Genomic DNA, 19,941 nt, shown 5'->3' with positions numbered 1-19,941 from the left:
CTGTGTAGACTTGGCAAACATTGTCATTTTGGCCCAAATCAGAAAGGGAAGCACATTACAGGATGGGAAAATCCTCCCTTCTCTGCCCTTCTAGTTTGATTAAGGACAAAGGGAAGTACAACCCCAAGAAGCATCATTATGTTCCCAAACAGATCCTGTATTTTGCTATATATACTCTACAGTAACTCTGCTTGATCTAAATCCACAATGAATATCCAGGATAAAGATGACATAATCACAAAGGAGGAAGTTATCAAATTATACTGAAGCAATTAAAATGAACAAAGCAATTAGTTGTGCTATATGCATACACGCTGCTGAGTGTCATTTTAGTTTTTGGCAGTGAAGTGGAAGTTGGTGCCTGCTGAAATACCTGCAATTACTGCTGAGATGCAACAGTCCTTTGACACTTTGAATACTGCCGGTCAGAGCCCTTCATACACGCATCCGTGAACGTCCCTGAGCAGTGCACAAGAGCAGCACCTACACCTGGTGCCCTGGCCTGATTCCACACTCATAATTACATCTTGTGCATTTTTTTGTGTAATCTGTCTGGCATAAAATCTCCCTTTTCTGAGGTGTTTGGTTGTGGCTCTGACACAGCTTCTGGTCTTCGTTCCAGAAGTGACTCTGTTCCAGTGTTGGACTAAGAGAGATGTTTTTATCTCTCCTTATATATTGTGCAGACTGGGGACTCATTTTGCAAGTTGTTATGGCCTTAAGAGGGCAGTGATTATAGTCAACTTGGCATAAAGAAAAATAATATTATTTTGACCCCAGAAGGCAACTATATCACTTCTGTTAATGTGGTAAGTAGTCCTTCCTAGGTTAGTCAGTAAAATCAGACACTTAAATCCACAGTTTGGCTCCTAAATTCAAATCACCGCATTTTTTTCAGCCCTGCCAAGCACCCAAACAGTTTCTGCCATGGAATTCTAGTTGGTGACCAACTATCACAACCCAATCCCAGGACGCTTTGCTGCTGGGAACCCTGCCAAAAGCTGTAGACCTTTTTAGGGCTCATCTGCCTGGAAAAGAAATATCTAAAGGGGAGTTAAAGAGAGGTCTTTGAACAGGGGTTAGTTGGGCACAGTCCAACACGGGAGCCAGGAGGCATCAGCTGAGTCCATCAGCAGGCACGGCCCTGCCTCCCATTCACCTAGCACCCTCCTGAGTGGCCCTCACCCTCCCTGGCTTGAGCCTTGAACAAAAAACTATCAAAGAGACGGCATAGTCCTGACCACAAGGCCAGGATACTGTGTCCAGCATGCTCTTTCTTAGCCTGGCTTCCCCAGCTGGATCCAAAGTGCACAGCTCTCTGCTTAGCATCTTTCCTTGGTGCCTACTCCTCTCTGGAGCTGTGAAAGCAGCAAAGATTTTTGTCCCAGGAGTTGAGGGACTTCTCAAAGCAAACAGTCTTTATCTCCTCGGCAGGTACCTAGGGGTTTAGGTGACAGCAGAAAAGCAAAGTTTGCAGGCACATCCATATTGACATTTACACACAGCGGTCTGGACTTCATCTCCCTCCCTGCCTTGGGTGGCCATACTCCTCTTGGCGATGGCCTGACACCTCAGCTCTGCATTGCCAACGCTGGTCATGCAGCTTTCACACATCTGCCTCCCTCAGCCTGGAGACCTTCAGAGACTCCCTGTCTGGCTGTCAGCCTTCCCTGTGCCACTGAGGAAACTCTGTTCATGTGTTGACAGTTCCTGAGCATTAATTCACACCAAGTGCTATGTCCATTGCTGAGATAATCCCCTGTCCTAGGGAAGACTTTAACCTCTTCAGTACCTGCAGGAAGTGATGCAGATGCAAGCAGAAAAAGCAAGCTGTACATACATTCCCATGAAAGTACTGCAGGAATCGCCTACATCCTCCGTGCCAGTGTCTGCCACAGCACAGTCCTTGCCTGCCGCTCACCACCTATGGCATTTTATGATTTACTATAAAATTTAAGTTGAAATCTACTAATATCAATGCAAAGTAATTCATTTCTCAGAAAACATCATCATATGAACTTTCTTTCTAAAACCTGAAGTGGCTTACTCAGCCCTGCGAAACTGTGGGTCATCGGCAGTACGGTCCTGCAAAAAGGGTATAGACCACAGTGAATTTCATCTCCTAAGGAGCCCCATGTTTGCTGAACAGCTGTTTGCTGTTGGAGTTCACAGAATCATGGAATGGTTGAGGTTGGAAGGGACCTCTGGAGATCATCTAGTCCAATCCCCCTGCTCCAGCAGGGTCACCTAGAGTGCATTGCACAGGATCATGTCCAGGCAGGTTTTGAATCTCTCCAAGGATGGAGATTCCACTACCTCTCTGGGCAGCCTGTTCCAGTGCTCTGTTACCCTCACAGTAAAGAAGTTTTTCCTCATATTCAGACAGAACTTCCTGTGTTTCAGTTTGTGCCCATTGCCTTTTGTCCTGTCACTGGGCACCACTGAAAATAGTATGGCTCCATCCTCTTTACATCCTCCCTTCAGATATTTATACACATTGGTAAGATACTCCCTCAGCCTTCTCTTCTCCTTTCCAGGCTGAACAGGCCCAGCTCTCTCAGCCTTTCCTCAAATGAGAGATGGTCCAGTCCCTTAAGCATCTTAGCAGCCCTTTGCTGGACTTGCTCCAGGAGCTCCATGTCTCTCTTGTCCTCGGGAGCCCAGAACTGGACACACTACTCCAGGTGTGGCCTCAACAGGGCAGAGTAGAGGGGGAGGATCGCCTCCCTCGACCTGCTGGCAATGCTCTGCCTAATGTAGCAGCAAATGCCATTGGTCTTCTTGGCCACAAGGGCACATTACTGAGTCAACTTGTTGTCCACCAGGACTCCCAGGTCCTTCTCTGCAGAGCGGCTTTCCAGCAGGTCGGCCCCAGCCTGTACTTGGACATGGGGGTTATTCCTCCCTAGGTGCAGGACCCTGCGCTTGCCTTTGCTGAACTTCATGAGGTTCCTCTCTGCCCATCTCTCCAGCCTGTTGAGGTCCCTCTGAATGGCAGCACAGCCCTCTGGTGTATCAGCCACTCCTCCCAGTTTTGTATCATTAGCAAAGTTGCTGAGGGTGCACTCTGTCCCTTCATCCAGGTCATTGATGAATAAGTTGAACAGAATTGGACCCGGTATTGACCCCTGAGGGACACTGCTAGTTACAGGCCTCCAATTAGACATTGTGCCACTGATCACAACCCTCTGAGCTCTGCCATTCAGCCAGTTCTCAATCTACCTCCCTGTCCACTCATCTAGCCCGCACTTCCAGAGCTTACCTATGAGGATGATATGGGAGATAGTGTCAGAAGCCTTCCTGAAGTCAAGGGAGACAACATCCACTGTTCTCCCCTCATCTACCCAGCCAGTCATTTCATCATAGAAGGCTTAAAGTTGCTTAAGCATGATTTCCCCTTTGTGAATCTGTGCTGGCTACTTCTGATCACCTTCTTGTCCTTCATGTGCTTGGAAATGGTATCCAGGATTAGGTGCTCCATCACCTTTCCAGGGCTGGAGGTAAGGCTGACTGGCATGTAGTTCCCTGGGTCCTCCTTCTTGCCCTTTTTGAAGACTGGAGTGACATTTGCTTTCTTCACCTCTCCTGATGGCCATGACCTGTCAAAGATGATGGAGAGTGGCCTAGCAATGACATTAGCCATCTCCCTCAGCCCCATCAGGGCCCATGGACTTGCATATGTCTAGTTTGCTTAAGTGGTCCCTAACCCGATCCTCCTCCACCAAGCAAAAGTCTTCCTTTCTCCAGATTTTCTGCCTGGTCTCCAGGTCCTGGGATTCCTGAGGGCCAGGCCTACCAGTAAAAAACTTGCTGCTCTTGTGCTGGCCATGCAAGAAATAGTCCTTCTAGTGATTGACAGTCCAGTAAAATCGGAGCCTTCTGCTGAGCTCGGGGCTGTCACCATGCCAGGTGCTGCACAGACGTATCAGGGCTGGCACTGACGTTCCTGAGCAGCCTTCAGCAGGAGCACTGCGGGTGAAAAGCTGCAGCTTTTTTGCTCTAGGGCCCAGTCACCTTGTGAAGGGGACCCTCCCCCCCGACAAAGGAGGAGAGTGAACACAGAGGCATCTTATCATCGTAACGGCAAAGAAGGGAAAGGAAGGAATGGAGGCGCAGACTTGCAAGCAGATGGGGCAAGGCCATGGCGGAGCAGGGGAGGAAACACAGACCCCCCAGCTCCAGCTTATGCTGACAAGTGGAATGGAGACACTTGCTAAGGATACATTTCTGCAGCTGAGCTCTTAAAGGTTGGTTATTGGGCTATGTTAGCTGTGCAGGGCTAAAATGTGACTATGCCACAAGCAATGTGCTCAAGTAGCTTTCAGAGATTTGAGATCATCAGCACCATGCTGCATTTTCACATCCAGATCCCCCTGCTCCTCTCGTCCAGGCATCTCCCCACCTATGTCTCTCCTCCAGCCCCAGCCTCTTCCTCCTTTTCCTTCCCGCCGCACGCCCACAGCTCCTCCACCCACCCACTGAGCACAGTCCCAGCCAAGCGCAGCCCCTCTGCTGCTCTCCTGCTTTACATCCCTTTCCCCCCACACACCCCTGTCTTGCTCCTGGCCTCTCCTTTACCCATCCTTGCATCTGAGGAGCATCCCCACCTGCACACCAGCTTCTCTTAAGCAGCCCCATGGCAAAACTTCCTAGGCTTCCTAATCTCTGGGCAAGTTCTCAGCATAGTCCTCAAGAACTATATACAAAGAAATAAACTGCCCTGTAAAGGTAAGAATTTAAAGCTGCTCACCCAGGAGCAGCTGAATCCGTCAGTCTGTGTCCCATGACCCTAGGGGACCCTGGCCAGGAAATGCAGAAAGCAACTGTAACGCATGCTAGGAAGGTGCCTTATTTCTGCTTAAGTGCTGAAGATTGATCCTCTGCTCAGACGTTTTGATGGATCAGGCTGAACTGTGTCCTGGCTATTTAATACATTGCTGACTTTTTTAAAAAAAGGGAATGGAGCCAGGGCATGAGTTAAACCAGCCAGCAGCTGGCTGATACCCAGGCAAGGCAGGTTTCTAACAGTGCGGGTGGAAGAGACGAGGAGGGTTGGGAATCTTTATTGGCGCTGAGAAGCCGGGTTATGCCCTTCGTGCTCCCCTGACACATCCGGCCAGGTGCATACATTTATTTTTGCAAAGGTCAGATTTTGACTAAAACAGTCTTGAAAAATAGGTGTAAGCTGTGAAGCTGTAAGTTGTGTGCACCCTGTTACAGGGCAAGACGTGCATACACACACACACACACAGTGCCACAGTGCCCGGCTGCTTCTTTTCTGCATTGCTGTTCCAAAATGTGATAGGTTTTCCCAGTCATCAGAGGAAGGAGGACTGAAGGATCAAATAATGGTCATATCCCCTTGCTTTCTGGGCCAGGCCAGCAGCGTTTTTGCTTTTCTCAGAGAAACTATTCTGGCTTTGTTGCACAATTCCCTCCGGACTAGGGAATGGCTTTGCGGGCCGGCCAAACCAAATGCTAAAGCACATCTTGTGAAAGACCCTTGACCCCACTCTCTTCTAAACATCTTTGGGAAGCCCTTCCGGCATCCCCTCACCAGAGCCCTAATGATATGAACACATTGGGGAATTCAGAAATGATGGGGTTTGTGCTAGCTGAGCTAATATTGGAAGGAGCCTAAACACACCCTGCTTCTTAAGTCATGGATGGTTCAAGATCATGTAACCCCCACTAACCGGAGTAAAAGAATGTCTTTCCTCTCTCCGCCTTGGCCACTTGCTAGTAAAACATCTTGTAATCAGGTCTCAAGGCATGCAGGCTGTACACACTGCCAGAGCTGCTGTTGTATTTCATAGCCATCTTTTTCAGTCGGCTACTCTTTGTTTTTGCTGACCTTCACCTCGGCAGCAAACCTGACTTTTATTGGATCATTTATTCTCCAACCGGCCGTAGCACAGAGAGCATCTCCCATGTCACCTTAAAGACTAGTTTCTAAACCCAGCTGTAAGGCTTGCACAGAGTAGCCAGTCTAACAGCTACTTTTATCCTACTCTTTCCCAACACAGTGCAGCTTCAGTGATATTATCAAGCATTTGCACATGCATAGTTTTGTGTGGACAATCTCTGGAAGTTCAGCAGTTTAAAACATTGTTTTTATAGGCCTGGACTTGCATTTGGGGCCAGGCAGACCAGAGGACTACAGTGAGCTAAGGGACAAGGGGACAAACCTAGAAAATAAATACAGTTTGGTTAAACAGAGCAGCCTGAGAGGCTGCCTTCAGTCTATCTCAGCTTTGCTTGGTGGTAAACGGTAGCCTGTTTGCTACCTTGCTCTTTTTTTTTTTTTTTTTTTTTTTTTTTAACCTAGCGTCTACAGGGTCAAGGATGCTTCGGGTTTCCCACAGTAGTTCTCAGTCTCGCTGGTAAAGCTTTTATTAATTATTAGTGTTCTTCCTGCATTTCAGCAACATGTCTCACCTTCTAATCCACTTCTCCCGGCATCCTCAAAACATGTGTAACTGCTAAGTAAAAAATTGGTTTCCTCTGGCTAAAGGCTTTCAGAAGACATTTGGAGCAGGGCTCCACAGCTGGCTCATTTACTTTGCTCAGGTTTCTGCTGCCTTCTCTAATTCGGAAGAAGCTTAAAGATTGCTACTCCAGGCAGTGATGCTGCCAGCGGTTGTATGTGAAAAGTGGGGAGAGCAGCAGTGGGTCAAATTCAATCTATTTTCTGAAGTAGAAAGGACAGGCTTTTTGCTACACATTGCCTCTTCCTCAGTCCATAATCCTACTGTGCTTACTGGGTGTCAGTTTTATTGTTATTGTCAAAAAATAGTAGCCCACGCTCTACGCCTGCGAAGCTGCTTGAGTGGCACCTCTAATGTCGCAGGCCTTGGCTTTCAAGCAGCTAATGTAGCTCGAGGTCACCTCACGTCCTTGCTCTGTTAGTGCCCGGGTCAAGATGTAAACGTGGTGTGCCCTACTCGACCAGAAGGCACACGCGCCCGCGCAGCAACCGCTCGCACCCGAGGGCCCCTCGCCAGGTCTCTCCGGGAGTGTGAAGCTCTCTGCCCTTCCCCTGACACGGGTGCACTTTGTAGGGGAAAGAATGATGTTTTTGGTTTTGTTTTTTTCAAAAACAGGCCTTTGGCACAGCCTACATATTGAGCTGCCATGAAACCACCTTGTTGTGCTCTCGTGTTATTATTGATTGAATAGTGGGGGGAAAGCAGAACTGCCTTGAAATCCATTGCCTACAGCCTAACGTGCAGACTTTACAAGTCCAGAACAAGTCTCACGTAAGACTGGCTATGCCAGATGATGGATTTATATTGGAGAGATGAATCCATTGGAAACTTAATGTCTTCAGGGTAGTCTGCAGCATCTGAAGATGCTCACTCCCAAATGGGAATTCCCAGCTTTAGCCCTAATTAAAACCTGCTAGTTCACTCCTCTGAGAAGCTCCCACAAGACTTGCACCTAAGGTCAAGATGTTGTAGATCTATTTATATATTCACTTTGATTGGGATCAGACCTGGAGCCTTTTGTCAAGACCTAGGAGCTTTAAAACTAGGAAAAAGAAATCATTAAAACCTGTTAATGTGTACTTCATCCTGAGAGCATTTGCTAATTAAAAAAAAAAAAAGAAAGCCAAAACACTTCTTCTTGTTTCAGTTAAACTATTTAAAGTTAATTGAACGGGACCAGGATTAATATTCCTACTGTGTTTTCTGTGGAGGTGTTACTGAGATTTAACCTACCAGGAGGCCTATTTCTCTTAGCCCGGTTTAATAACAATTATGTCCCAGCTGTGAAGCGTGGAGTTCATTGAGGAGGCAAAGTTGCTGCCCCAGTCTCCTGCTTAAAATACCATCTCAGAGATTTAAAGTGTGTTTCTAGTGGAGGACAGCATCAGCCTAATGAGGTGATTAGATCTAACAAAGGGATCTATGTTTCCAGGCTCATTCTCATGCAGCAAGGACTATACAAGCATATTTCTTTGCAGACTGGTTGTCTGCAGCATCTTCCAACCCAAACTACAGGGTCTTCACTGATTCATTTTTAGAAGCATTCTGGGTGCACTGAGTCTGAACTGGGTAGTGGTGTAGAAATCCCATGTTTTTTCGTAGCCAGAAAGTTTAAGAGATGCTGTAATCCCACATGGGACACACGTAGGGACATGGCAACCAAAGCTAATGCTTTTCCTCCAAGGGAGGAAATGTGGTCAGCACTGAGCACTCAGGACTTACTGGTAATATCTTGGCCCTCTCTCAGCCCATGGTCTTTGGACATACCTTAGCAGGCACTTGCATGTGAGGAAGAACAACCATAACTTTGGGGCACGATGAGTCCTATTACCTTGTCAAACAGGCCAGTTTGCTAGGTAGCTCTGAAACCCCAGGTGCCCCCAAGTACATGACAGGGAGTGCACGTCCTAGCCATCAGTAACAGTTATAACCAGATAAGAGGATGTGCAGGGAGCAGGACAGCACATGGGGAAAGCAGCAAATAGCCATCTTTGACAAGAAAACAAGTGTAAAAGAGCTTTGCTTCACTCTCTCTGAATAAACAACCTGTAGGTTGAGGTACTAAGGAAATCAGAATTCTCTATGTAGCAGGACTAGTATTTAGAAAATAGTATATGAAGCATCCTGACCACCAGCCTTGCTGGTTACCTTCCCCAAGAGAGGAGCTGGTTACCCATGTCCACAACCTCTATTTTTACGTGCCGGGGAGCCCAGCAGGTCTCTTGCATTCACTGGAGCCAGTCTCACGCACCAAAGGTCGCAGTCCCCAAGGCCATCAAACTCAGCACTAGACACCTTTGGGCAGTAATGTGGTGCCCAAAATATTGAGGCAACTACCCAAGAGATCTCTCAGTTCCAGAAAGGGCATGTTCCTGGCTCATCTGAACAGAGGATACTGGTTTTAATACCCTCTTTCCCCTTGAATAAACAATACGGAATGGTAAAGAACTATGTGTCTGACCCATGCATAGGAAATTCTGACCAATTTGTTAGCAGATACATACTGTAGAAGCCAGTGCCTCTCACAGAACTGCAGATATCAAGGCCATGTTACTCAAAAGCCATCTGCCCCATGTGGACTACGTGGGTGGCTGGAGGGACACACAGGGAGGCAGTATCCGTGGACCAGTCTAGGTTTTGAATACCATGCTATTTTGTAATGCAAAGTTAGGCCAGCTGCTGAGGGTTAAGAAGGGGTCTGTGAATATACACTTATATCTGATTTTAATTTATCAATGTATGTACAATTTCCTGCCAACAAAGCTGCTGGAAAGAATGGAGCAATCTCCCGTGAGCAGCAGCCAGCGCAGTAACAAGCCTGTTACTATGGAAATGAGATTGTTACCCTTTCACAGCTCCCCAGCAATCGGGGTGCTCTGGCTCAGCATCAGAGAAGCTCTCTGTTCACAAAGGATGTATAAGCACGTGATAACCGAGATGACAGCAGCCCCAAAACCAAGGTAAGGGTGGAGAACTTGCTGCAAACAGCTTGTGTAGGGACAGTTGCAGGGCAGCATGGCCCAGGACACATCCCGCCGCTGCTGAGCCAACTCGAGCGGGCAGGCAGGCACTCACAGCGTCACGTTGGCTGCCCTGCTCGCAGTTTGGGGCTTAGTCAAACGGGCAGCCTCACAAGAGCTTGCTCCGCTTTCCCTACCCAGCAGGATCCTGGCCCAGCTTGCAGCCCTTGGCGGGGCTTGGACCCGGTTCCTCCTCTCACGGCAACCAAACCTGCACTGAGCTGCCGAGGAGTGCAGGCCTCTCCTTCGGTGCTGGGCCCAGTGTCCTTACAGCTCTGCTACACACATTTCCTCTAGCCTTTCTTTACCTTTTTTTGCACAGACAATGTCCGTGAATAAGTCTGCATATGTATGTCTATAGGGGCACTGATTCCTGCCTGGCTCCTTGGTATTTGGGCCTCTCAGAGCTGGAGAGCGATGAAAGCAAGCTCCTGGCAGGTAGGAGTGCCATGAGGGCAGACAGGGCCAAGCACAGCCTCGTGCTCCTCATGGGTGGTGGAAGAGCTGGGTGGAAAAAACACTCTCTGGGTGCACTCGCTGCTGGCATCCAGGGTGAGCAGGGAGGGTAAAGCAGTGAAGGGGGACGGCAGCCAGCGTATGCTTGACCTTTTCCTTTGGATTTTGGACGCTGATGGAGGAGACTGTACCTACATGTTGCTCAAGATTGACATATTCAACTTCCAAAGAAAGTCAAGAACTACACAAATTCACTACAAACGGGGCAGGAGCTGTGTAGCTTGGGAGCAAGATGCAAATCTAGGAGCAAGTGCATTCAGCATGGCTGGGGGCAAAACCTGGACAGTGGGGGTAATAACAGGGCTGCTGAGGTTAAAGCCCTCGTTATTCCTCCCTTCCCCACCTCCAGGTGGAGATGTTGGCCCAACATTGGCATGGGGGCTTGACTCCCATCAGAAGCCCGAAGTACTGTAATCCTCAGCAGGCGAAGACCAGAGGCACCCCTGGTAGGAGTCTTTTCCCAGCATAGGTAAACTGGGAGGTGGAGGGGGGGTGAATTATTGAAGAAAAGCACACGCTCCCCCTTGCACAAGGGTCAGGTCTCCACCTTCTCTCTCCTGCCCCCCCCCCACCCCCGCCCCGCTCCTCTTCCCTCGGGAAAGGGCAGCAAGCTGGCATACAGCTGCTCTCTGTAGAGCAATGTGAGACCTTTACACATGGCCGGGCAGTCTGCAGAAGGAGAAAGTGGTTCTGCACACCTGGGAACAGCTCCAGGACCTGCCACAGCTCACAAAGCAATCCCGAAGGAGCTGTGCGCTGCTTAGCCTTGGGCCATAAACGTTCAGAGCACACTGTGGCATGGAGCAAATGGTGGAAAGCGGAAAGGAAGTATTGAAGGGGAAAGAAAAAAGAACCCTCTGTCTTCAGCTTACAGCAGCACATAGTCAGGCACCTTCAACAAGTACATGTGTACGAAACAGAACAAGATATATCATCTGCATTTTCATTCCTGAAGCTGTAGGACTCCCACCACTCCTTCAGTGGACATGTGAGCCAGCAAGGGGGTGGACAGAGAAGGTTAGTTCTACTTTAAAGGCAGTAATGATTCAGGGATGGGCCTTGCTGCTTTAAAATTGGTTGCACGTTGCAGGCTTCCGAATGGCTTTGTAGCTTTGTCTTTGCCTTCTCCCAGGTCAGCACACAAGCAAGTCGCTCCAGGCCTCAGATTGGCAAATATTCAACCTTTAGCAGCAAACAGTAGAGACTCTTTGATAGAAAACTGTGTAATAGAAAACCTCTGGATTTGGAAGGGGTGTATGTATGGACATTGATAGAATTTTTAATATGTCTATAATTCTGAATACACAGACTATACACCCACACACACATATATGTGTGCATATCTATATATATTTATATATGTATATGTTGTCTTTTCATCCAGGCTCTTTTACAGCATGGGCCAGCCACAGTGCATTACAGACAGTGCCGTGGATTGAAATGGTGCTAGCTGTCTCCTAGTCATCACTAGAGAGTCCTCCAACCTTGGCAGTACAAATCCCATCTGCAAATGCAGCTTCACTTGCAGGAGCTAGCTCCCTTTTGTGCATGGTCTCGCTGCTGCTCCAGACACTGCTGGCTTTTCCAGCATTCACAGTTTCCCTCTCGTTATAAAATATCCGTGGCTGAGCTTATCTAGCAAGTACAGTCAGTGCAAAACGGCCATTCATCTGGCCCCCAGACAGAGCTGGGAATACATTAGATTCTGCATTGAGAAGACTGGGGCTCTGCGCATTATCTGTGGCCAACATTAAAGACTGGCCCTATAGAATAGTCCCAGATCAGTAGTTTATGAGCTCAAAGCCCAGCTGACAAAAGGAACAGCTATGCGATATGCTGTGAGCACTTGCAGAAGCCGTGTGTGCCTTCAGAGCTACCCAGAAACGACGCGACTGTGATTAACACAGCACAAAGCCCAGCCAGCTGCTGTGCAGAGGCAGAGTATTTTTTGGGCCACATCCCAGGGCTTTTCAGTCGGCTGGGAGGGTGGGCAGAGCCAGTTTGCATTTGCTTGTGATGTACTGTGGACACATGGCTGAGGAAAGCTGAGACAGGAGTGGAGCAAGGTGTGATTGTGAATGTACATCTGTATGCACAGGATCACTCTACCACTTTTTATCTAACTGTGAACACAGGCTGTGAAAACCCAGTACAAAACTGTGTGTGGTTAAAGTAGCTCAAATTTGCAAGTCCAGCATGCTAGAAAACAACAGTAATTGGCCAGCTTACTCAGATATAACAAGCTATAAAACCTTGCACTGTTCAAGAGACCTATGCCTTGAAATGCAATAGGTCTGATAGCAAAGACAAAGATATTATACTCATGGTTCAGAATTAGCAAGGCCTGCCCCAAACAAGGAATCTATGAAACGTGAAGCTTTTGGCACTGCAGACCTGACTCGCAAAAGCACCAGTCAAGACCCAGCTCTTCTGCTGCTGTCTCAAAGTCTCCCATCCCAGCGTGTGATTATCAAGTCAGTAGACATGAGGATCATTTGGAGCCCTCATGGACGGTGGTAAGGCAGAAAAGGACCTTTCTAGATGGCTTACATGAGAAAACTGTGCCAGATAGTCTCAGGAAACATTAACATCTGAGTGTTCTCCTAGCTAAAACCATGACTGCTAGAGGAGCTAGTCCTGCCCCTTGTTGAAAAGAGCACTTTTATTGACGGAGCTTTGATAGTTTTTGCAAGGGAGCTGTGAAAGTTGAATCTACACCCAAAGGGGAGTGCCTGCACTTTGCTGACAGTGCAGGGAAGTCGGGCACACCGCAGGCTCTGAAACCATGGTGTGGAGGCTCCGGCTTACATGGGCGTCATGAGAACGGTCCCTGTCACTGCACTGCGTGGGGTGCCCGCCTGGTGTTCCTCAGTCTGTAAGGCAGCTGGGCCAATTGAGGATTCAACAAAAGAGCCCTCCCACTATGTTTTAAAACCTGAGCTGACATTAAAGGAAATTATAGTAAGTAATATTTCAGTATCTAACACTGCAAAGAAGCAAGCTGCTCTCATAGGATTGTTTCCCTGCACAGATCATTGGCAGCAGTAGGACAGCGAAGTATCTGCAAAAGGTGCCAGTAATCAAAATGCTGCTCTGCAGCCATAGTAGCTATCAGCCAACAGCAAACTTTGGATATCAGGGGTGTGGAGACTGGAGGAACTGGTAGGGACTGTGCTTTCATTCCCAGCAGGAAATTTAAAGTGAGGAGGAATCAGGAAGCTATTGACTGGATTGGATCAGGTCCACTTTCCCTTCTGGATACCTCCTGGGGCGACATCCTCTGCCTCCAAGAGATGTCTTTGCTGGTGACAGTTACTGAAGTCCACCAGAATCTGCAGGGGATGATTCCCAGTGCTCTCCATAGGAAGCTAAACACCTGTACAAGCAGTAGGTTTTCGTTCAGAAACTGTAACAGAAACTCCACTAGCTGTTAGACACAGTTTGTTTCTATATCATTGATTACTGTGTATTCCAAGCACAGTAGTTCAGAAGTGGCATCATTGATTTCTTCTAATTATAAATCCTATAGAAAGTTTTCAGCTTGCAGCAGTCAGTTTTCTCCTCAGTGGAACAAATAAAAGTTAAGAGTTGCTCCCTGGTTACCATCATTACAACACTAAAAAGCCAGAGTAATTGAAAAGTGAATCAGGAAAATTACCAGACTTGAGAGCAACTATGACAGAAGAAATTACATGGGAGCCCAAACCCAACGCAAAGGTATGTCTCTGACTGCATCATGCTGGAGCCTAGTCTGGACAAAGTTTTGCACTATGATTTTGGTTCCAGAAGACGGATTTATCTCATGGAAGAAATGTCTCCGGCATGCAAGTACCAGCAACTTAGGGGAAGCCAGAAATGAAGTAGAACCAAGGAATATATGCTTGCCAACAGGCCGAACGCTCAGGACACAAGCCAATAATAGTGACTTTGAACCCCATCTGAGATGGCTTCTCTTCCTGAAATACAAAATCATAAAGGAAAAATAATTAAAAAAAAATTCTCCCTATATTAGCATAAGGCCTAAAAGCAAGAGCTGGAGAGTCAGCAACAGATGCATTTTAGCAAGACAACGGTTGTTTCCCACTAGACACATTAACTCATACAGAAAGACCCAGAAACCCACAAGTCATTACATTTTCCACATTATTAAGCAGATTAGAAGATACCAATGATTGTTTTTGTAATCCAGGTAGCTTGAAGCAAGATAACAGGTAGCATCACAGTAGCCTCTGCAAAAGTTTGTTGGTTATAAAGGAAAGGATCAATGTATGTCAACATAGGGGATGGTGTGTCTCAAGGTTAGTTTTCACACAGGTAATTCTGAGTTCTTTCAAAGTAAAATCCTCACATCTAAGAAATTCCTGGGCTACTCTTCATTCTCTGCTTTATCCTTAGAGAGGTTAAATGAAATGTGCCAAGTCTTTATGTGCCAGGATGATACTCTGCCAGGGAAAATCACATGTAAGCAAGTTGACAGATGTGCTCTCACAGCAGCAACAGCAACTGGATGGCATCCTAACGCCAACCTGAGATTACTTGTAGCACTGGTGGTCGACCAGTCACTTGCAGTCCAGCATCACAGTCCACATGCAATGATTGGCAGGGTGCTGACTAGCTAGGGGTGGGAAATGGTTCGCTGCCTGCCTTTGTCTCAATCTGTCCAGTTAATGAGGGAGCTGGCATTCTCCACACCACTTCTTTAGCCTAGGTAGAGTTGCTGCTGGGGACAAGAGAAGCAGAAATAGAGATGGCAAGGAAAGCAAAGAGTCTATAGACTGCTGCTGCTGCTGTGCCTTCAAGTCCCTTGACTACCTATCAAGAGAAGATAGCAGGAATGAGGAACTTGCCAATGCCTATCTTTGCCTCCCAGGTTGTGTCATTTTTCTTTTCTGATGAAGCTGACCCATGCTGGAAGCAGATGTGAAAGAGCAGGGGTCTGATCTGGAGTTGTTACTCTTCCACTACAGTAGCCTTGAGACATAGCGAGGCAGATCCTGAAGCATTTAATCCTCCTTTACGCTTTGCTCTCCACAAGGCCAGCATGCACACACCATGCAGGAAGTCCCTCTTCTGTAAGTGCCTGCCCGAGTGAAGTCTGTGAGCACTTCCAGCCTGTCCAAAGGAGGCTCACATCTCCCTCCAGACATCCTGAGGAAAGGACATATGAGGAAACCTAAAACTGCAGTACACAGTAAAAAGCAGATTGCAGAGACACTTCTGTGGACATAGAAGCAGTCACAGTGGTGAGCATTCATCCAGTAGTGGGTAAACATAGGTCTTAGATGACTTATAGAAAGACCATTTCCTGAAAAGAAGGAAAAAAAGACAAAGAAAACTACAGCAAATAAGTCTGTATTGATCTCAGAAAACTTTGTTAGAGCCAAGAACAGGAAAAAACCCTCTAACACCAATTGCACATCACATCCTGATGGAATAGAGTAAACTATACAAAGACAAACTGCTCAGATTGATATGAAGTGACCACTAGGATGAAATTGTGGGTTTTGGCATATGGATGCATTCAGGAAGACACCAGAGCTCCAGTTTGGGTGTGAGTTCCCCATGGACAAAGACCACAAGGGAAAGCAGAAGCTGGGCGGCAGGTGAGAAAGCACTTCTTGTACCCCAGAACATATCCCCCAGACAGACATCTCAGCTCACTCCCTAGACATTTACACCTCCATGACCTCTTCTGCTGAAGGCAGGTCAGGTTCTCCTCCACGGTGCTGGTGCGTGTTCAGCGTGGCTAGACAAGCAGACTTGACCGAGATTACTTGTAGCCCTGGGGGGGTCAGCTGCCTTCCAGGGGTGGGAGGGAGGCAGCCTCAAGGTGTTCTGCAAACCGCCACTAACGATGCCTCTTGACACCACTGTAAGACAACAGTATACGCTAGCCCCCGTTTCCACACCTCTAGTTGCCAGGAGAAACGCTTTTCGTAGTCATGCCAGTTGTGAAGTACAGAGTTCCTCAATTTTACTTGTTCTTTTAAAGCAGAATATGGGAGGACAGATTTCTTCATGCACAACAAAGCAGGCTGGAAATTTATGACTAAATACCAGGGGGATTTGCAATGCCAGCTTTGAACTGTGAGACAAGGGACCACTGGTGACAATTGTGTGCTTGCTATTTTCAGCTGGGCAGCATGAACACTGTTTTCCCCGAGGAACAAGGACAGGAGCACAACTACCAAACCCAACATACAGGCTTTTCAGAGAATTCATCTGGGACAAAGACAAAGATGGGAGGGAACTTTAGCTCTTGCTGGGGCTGTCTGCTACACTTTTCCACAGATTTTCTATACCAGGCTTTTAATCATTGCATGAAAAAAAATAGAATTGTAGAGATCTGTGCTTCTAAGTGTAGATGAACAAATATATACGAATGTGTGCAAATCTGTCTGTCAATACACACACACACACACACACACACACACACACACACACACACACACACACACACACACACACACACACACACACACACAGAGAGAGACATTCATATTTCAGGGGTCTGGGTTTAATCAAAGTGCACTTGTTTTCCTCCGTTAATCACTTTGAGGATTAACGATTTTTCATCTGTGCAATGAGGTGTGGAACAGTGGTCAGGGAAAATGACCTTAGATAACACACTGAGCAGCGAGGAACCAGTAAGGTTGCTCCTGCCCTTATCAGGCTGGGGGGAAAGAAGGGGCGTTCTTGTTACTCCATTTCCGAAATGCTGGATATGCAGTCTCATCGCATGCTATCACCATACTTTGACTGTAGCAGCAGGCACAAGTTTGTATCTCTTTTCCTCCACCACAGTGTTAAGCCAGAGATGTTGTTTGGCCTTTCTGAGGTTCCTTGCATGTTTGGCTAGAGAAGGGTATAAAAGCCCTGGTGTTCACTGCCTATGGCAAACCATATTCTACATATTCTGCAGGAATCCGCTGGTTTTAAAGCAGGTGTCTGGTATGTACAGGAGCAAAACTTACCTACGGGATCTACAGCAGAATCAGCTACGAGGGAAATGTTCTCTGCTTGTGCCCTCCACACGGACACAACTGGGGCCAGAAGGAAAAAGGGGCAGGGAGAAGGTTGTGGCTCATGGCAAGGAGTAGAACGTGCCAGGGGAACATCTTGGGGAGTTGCCTGTGCTGGGATGGCAGGGATTGATGGTGGATTGCTGCATCTCCAGCCTGGAAAGCCACCTCTGCACAAGGCTATGCTTCTCTTTACTGCTCCACTGGCAAGAAGTAATGTGGCAAGAGCTCTGGCAATGCCCATTTGTAATATTCTGTACCGTTGGTGCTAAATGAACCTGGCAGAGCAAAATTTGTGAGGTTATGTTGGGGTGTTGAAAGGAGGTTGAAAGCAAACATGAGTAGGGAGCTGTGATGTGCCCGCATGCCCCTCTTCCTTTGAGTACCACGCCTGTAACCACTGGCCAAGCCTAACTCGGTCTCTTCCCACAGTTCGACATGCAGAGGATAACGCTGGAGGAGCTGAAACACATCCTCTACCATGCGTTCCGGGACCACTTAACGATGAAGGACATTGAAAACATCATTATCAATGAAGAGGAGAGTTTAAATGAAAACTCTGGCAACTGCCAAACAGAGTTTGAAGGTGAGGAAGTTCCTGTGTTTCTATACAATATTTCCCTTTCTGCTTCCTTTGTGCAAGTCTGAGTCTGGGCAGCGACACATCCAGCCAGCAAGGATGCAAGGGAGCTAGCCTATTTAGAGTAAGTAGCAATTACACGCTTAAAGAGCTCAGGAACTGGCCTTTAGCCTTCTTCTATGTGGTTGAAGTAAAGTCGATCTTGTCCTCAGGCAGAGGTATGGACTAGTGGGTCCTTTGAAGTGCTCATGGCCTTTCTTTCCCTGGCAGGATTCACGCAGAGGGCCGTGCAGCCCACGCTAAAGTAAATGTCTAAGATAGACTGAATTCCCCTACAGAAATATGCATCTCTCTGTTCGCTTACCTAGAGAGACTTTATAGGCACTGGGCTCCTACCTTAGCAAGCTGCATTAGGCTTGTACTGTTCAATGGCGTAGCCATTGCTACATTCAAAATCTTGTTTATGGGCAAAGAGGAAGTATATATAAGTAAAGCCAAGAATTTATTGTTAGTATAAATGAAATCCTAAGATCTAATCATTATTAGTCCAGATCTAATTGTTACAGAAAAAGAAAGACTAATAATGCAGTTAGAATACATATGTAGAGAAAAAGCCGCAGCAATAGTTTAAAATTGTAATACACACACACACTTCGTATTTTCTACCTCTTTCCCTCATGTTACACTCATGCTTTCACTGCTCTTCTGGGTCCTAAGGTTGATGGTTTCATTCTGGTCTTGGTGGGGGATGCGTTATGGCAAGTCATCAGCCTCTAAAGTCCTTTGCTGGGGGGATATGATCCACTTGGGGTCCTTTTTAATGTTTGATAACACATTTTCTCATCTTTCTCTTTTTTTCATTGGTCTACAGCTCCGGTTACATCCACATTTACTATATACAGTGCCATTTATGTATGTTAGGTACTATTTCTTTGGTTATCCATCTCCAAGTCTGCATGTTTTTAACTGACCAGTAGTGGGTTGTTTATAGCCATGGGGTCTCCAGTGGCAGCCTGTGCCCCATCTCTCATCATCCTGCGCCTGTACTGCTCTACACCGCTTCCTGTGTCTCCACTTCTCAAGGCCTCTGCTATCACACCTCGCCTGTCTTTCTCTACACTACGACACTGTGTTAGTCATAAATATCTCATTCTACATAAAATAACAGCTTATTACTGCTATCTATATAAAACCATGGTTGCACCACACAAAGATTAATAAAAGTAAAACTAATTAGCCACAGAGTCATGAGGTGGTACCTGGGCACTTTGGAATGACTATGAAAATAAAATTTATGGGTCAGTTCAGTGTCTCTTGGGAAATGAAAAGGAAAATTTGTGTCAAACATTCAACCTTGTCTTTTTTGCTCTCAGTGTAACATCATAGCAGGGCAAACAATTTTATCTACACTGCCCAAATCCTGTGTTTATTGACATTACAGAAATCCTTGAACTCCTGGCAAATAAATTAGCTCCTAGGCCATCAGCAGTGCACCCATATCAGCTCCGGGCTAGGCCAAGCCAGACAGACAGGACTGGGATTAGCACAGCTTCACATTATACCAACAGCAAAGAGCAGAGCTGGTGCATCTGCACCGTACTTCCCTGTGCACTTATACCACTTGCTCAGCACTGTCCCTGAAAGGCCACCAAGCAGGAGACCACAATGCAGAGATGCTGATGCACCTCTAAACCAAAGCAAAGGATAAACATACTAGTGCAATTCTTAGCCTGGCTAATTAACAGGATTCAGAAGATGTATCCAGCACACTCATCCTCTGCTAAACACTGCAGAAGAGATGTGGAAGAGCATAACTGAATTTTAAAAAGCCTGCAGGAGGGAGGCAAGCAGTGACACTTTTCAAACCAAGCCAAGCAACATTTTCTTTCTTCCTGGAGAGAGGCAGGAAGGGATGCTTACTTACATGAACGGAGTTGTTGGTCCCCAGTGACCTGCTGATTCAGCAGAGACATGTGCCAGCCTGCAGCTGTCACTGCTGCAAGATGCATGCAGACAGGACTTATTTCGGCTTAGAGAAGTATCCCAGTCACAAAGGATGGGTCCAATAAACTAAATGCTCAGCATCTCATTCTGGAAGTCCTAGCTTCCAAAAGTACAGCAAGAACAGCTTTTCTCGTGGGATGTTGGCATTGCTGGTGCTAGGCAGAACCTAGAAGCAAAACAGACCCTTTTTTAGATGTTGTTAGAAATACACACACTCGCACAAATCCCCCAGAGAATGAAGATCAACTGAACACTGTCAACCAAGATGCAAAGTTTTGCTTCATGTCCCAGAAGACGGGGATGGCTCTGGT

At 47.0% G+C, this 19,941-nt stretch overlaps 1 protein-coding gene and 1 long non-coding RNA gene across 3 annotated transcripts in view; one reads left to right on the top strand and one right to left on the bottom strand.

Moving 5' to 3' along the window:
- Positions 1–19,941, top strand: part of CALN1 (calneuron 1) — a 145,884-nt gene that overhangs the window by 113,064 nt on the left and 12,879 nt on the right. For both annotated transcript variants that reach the window (XM_064523458.1, XM_026107271.2), the window contains exon 5: positions 17,479–17,632. In XM_064523458.1, coding sequence (XP_064379528.1) covers positions 17,479–17,632 — 154 coding nt within the window. The remainder of the gene's footprint in view (positions 1–17,478; positions 17,633–19,941) is intronic.
- Positions 1–19,941, bottom strand: part of LOC135330340 (uncharacterized) — a 30,144-nt gene that overhangs the window by 4,852 nt on the left and 5,351 nt on the right. The window contains exon 2 of the long non-coding RNA XR_010392322.1: positions 19,551–19,796. This is a non-coding gene — a long non-coding RNA (uncharacterized LOC135330340). The remainder of the gene's footprint in view (positions 1–19,550; positions 19,797–19,941) is intronic.

This window comes from Dromaius novaehollandiae, chromosome 19 (assembly GCF_036370855.1).
Source record: "Dromaius novaehollandiae isolate bDroNov1 chromosome 19, bDroNov1.hap1, whole genome shotgun sequence".
Lineage (NCBI taxonomy): Eukaryota > Metazoa > Chordata > Aves > Casuariiformes > Dromaiidae > Dromaius > Dromaius novaehollandiae.
This window is presented reverse-complemented; position numbering and strand designations above follow the sequence as displayed.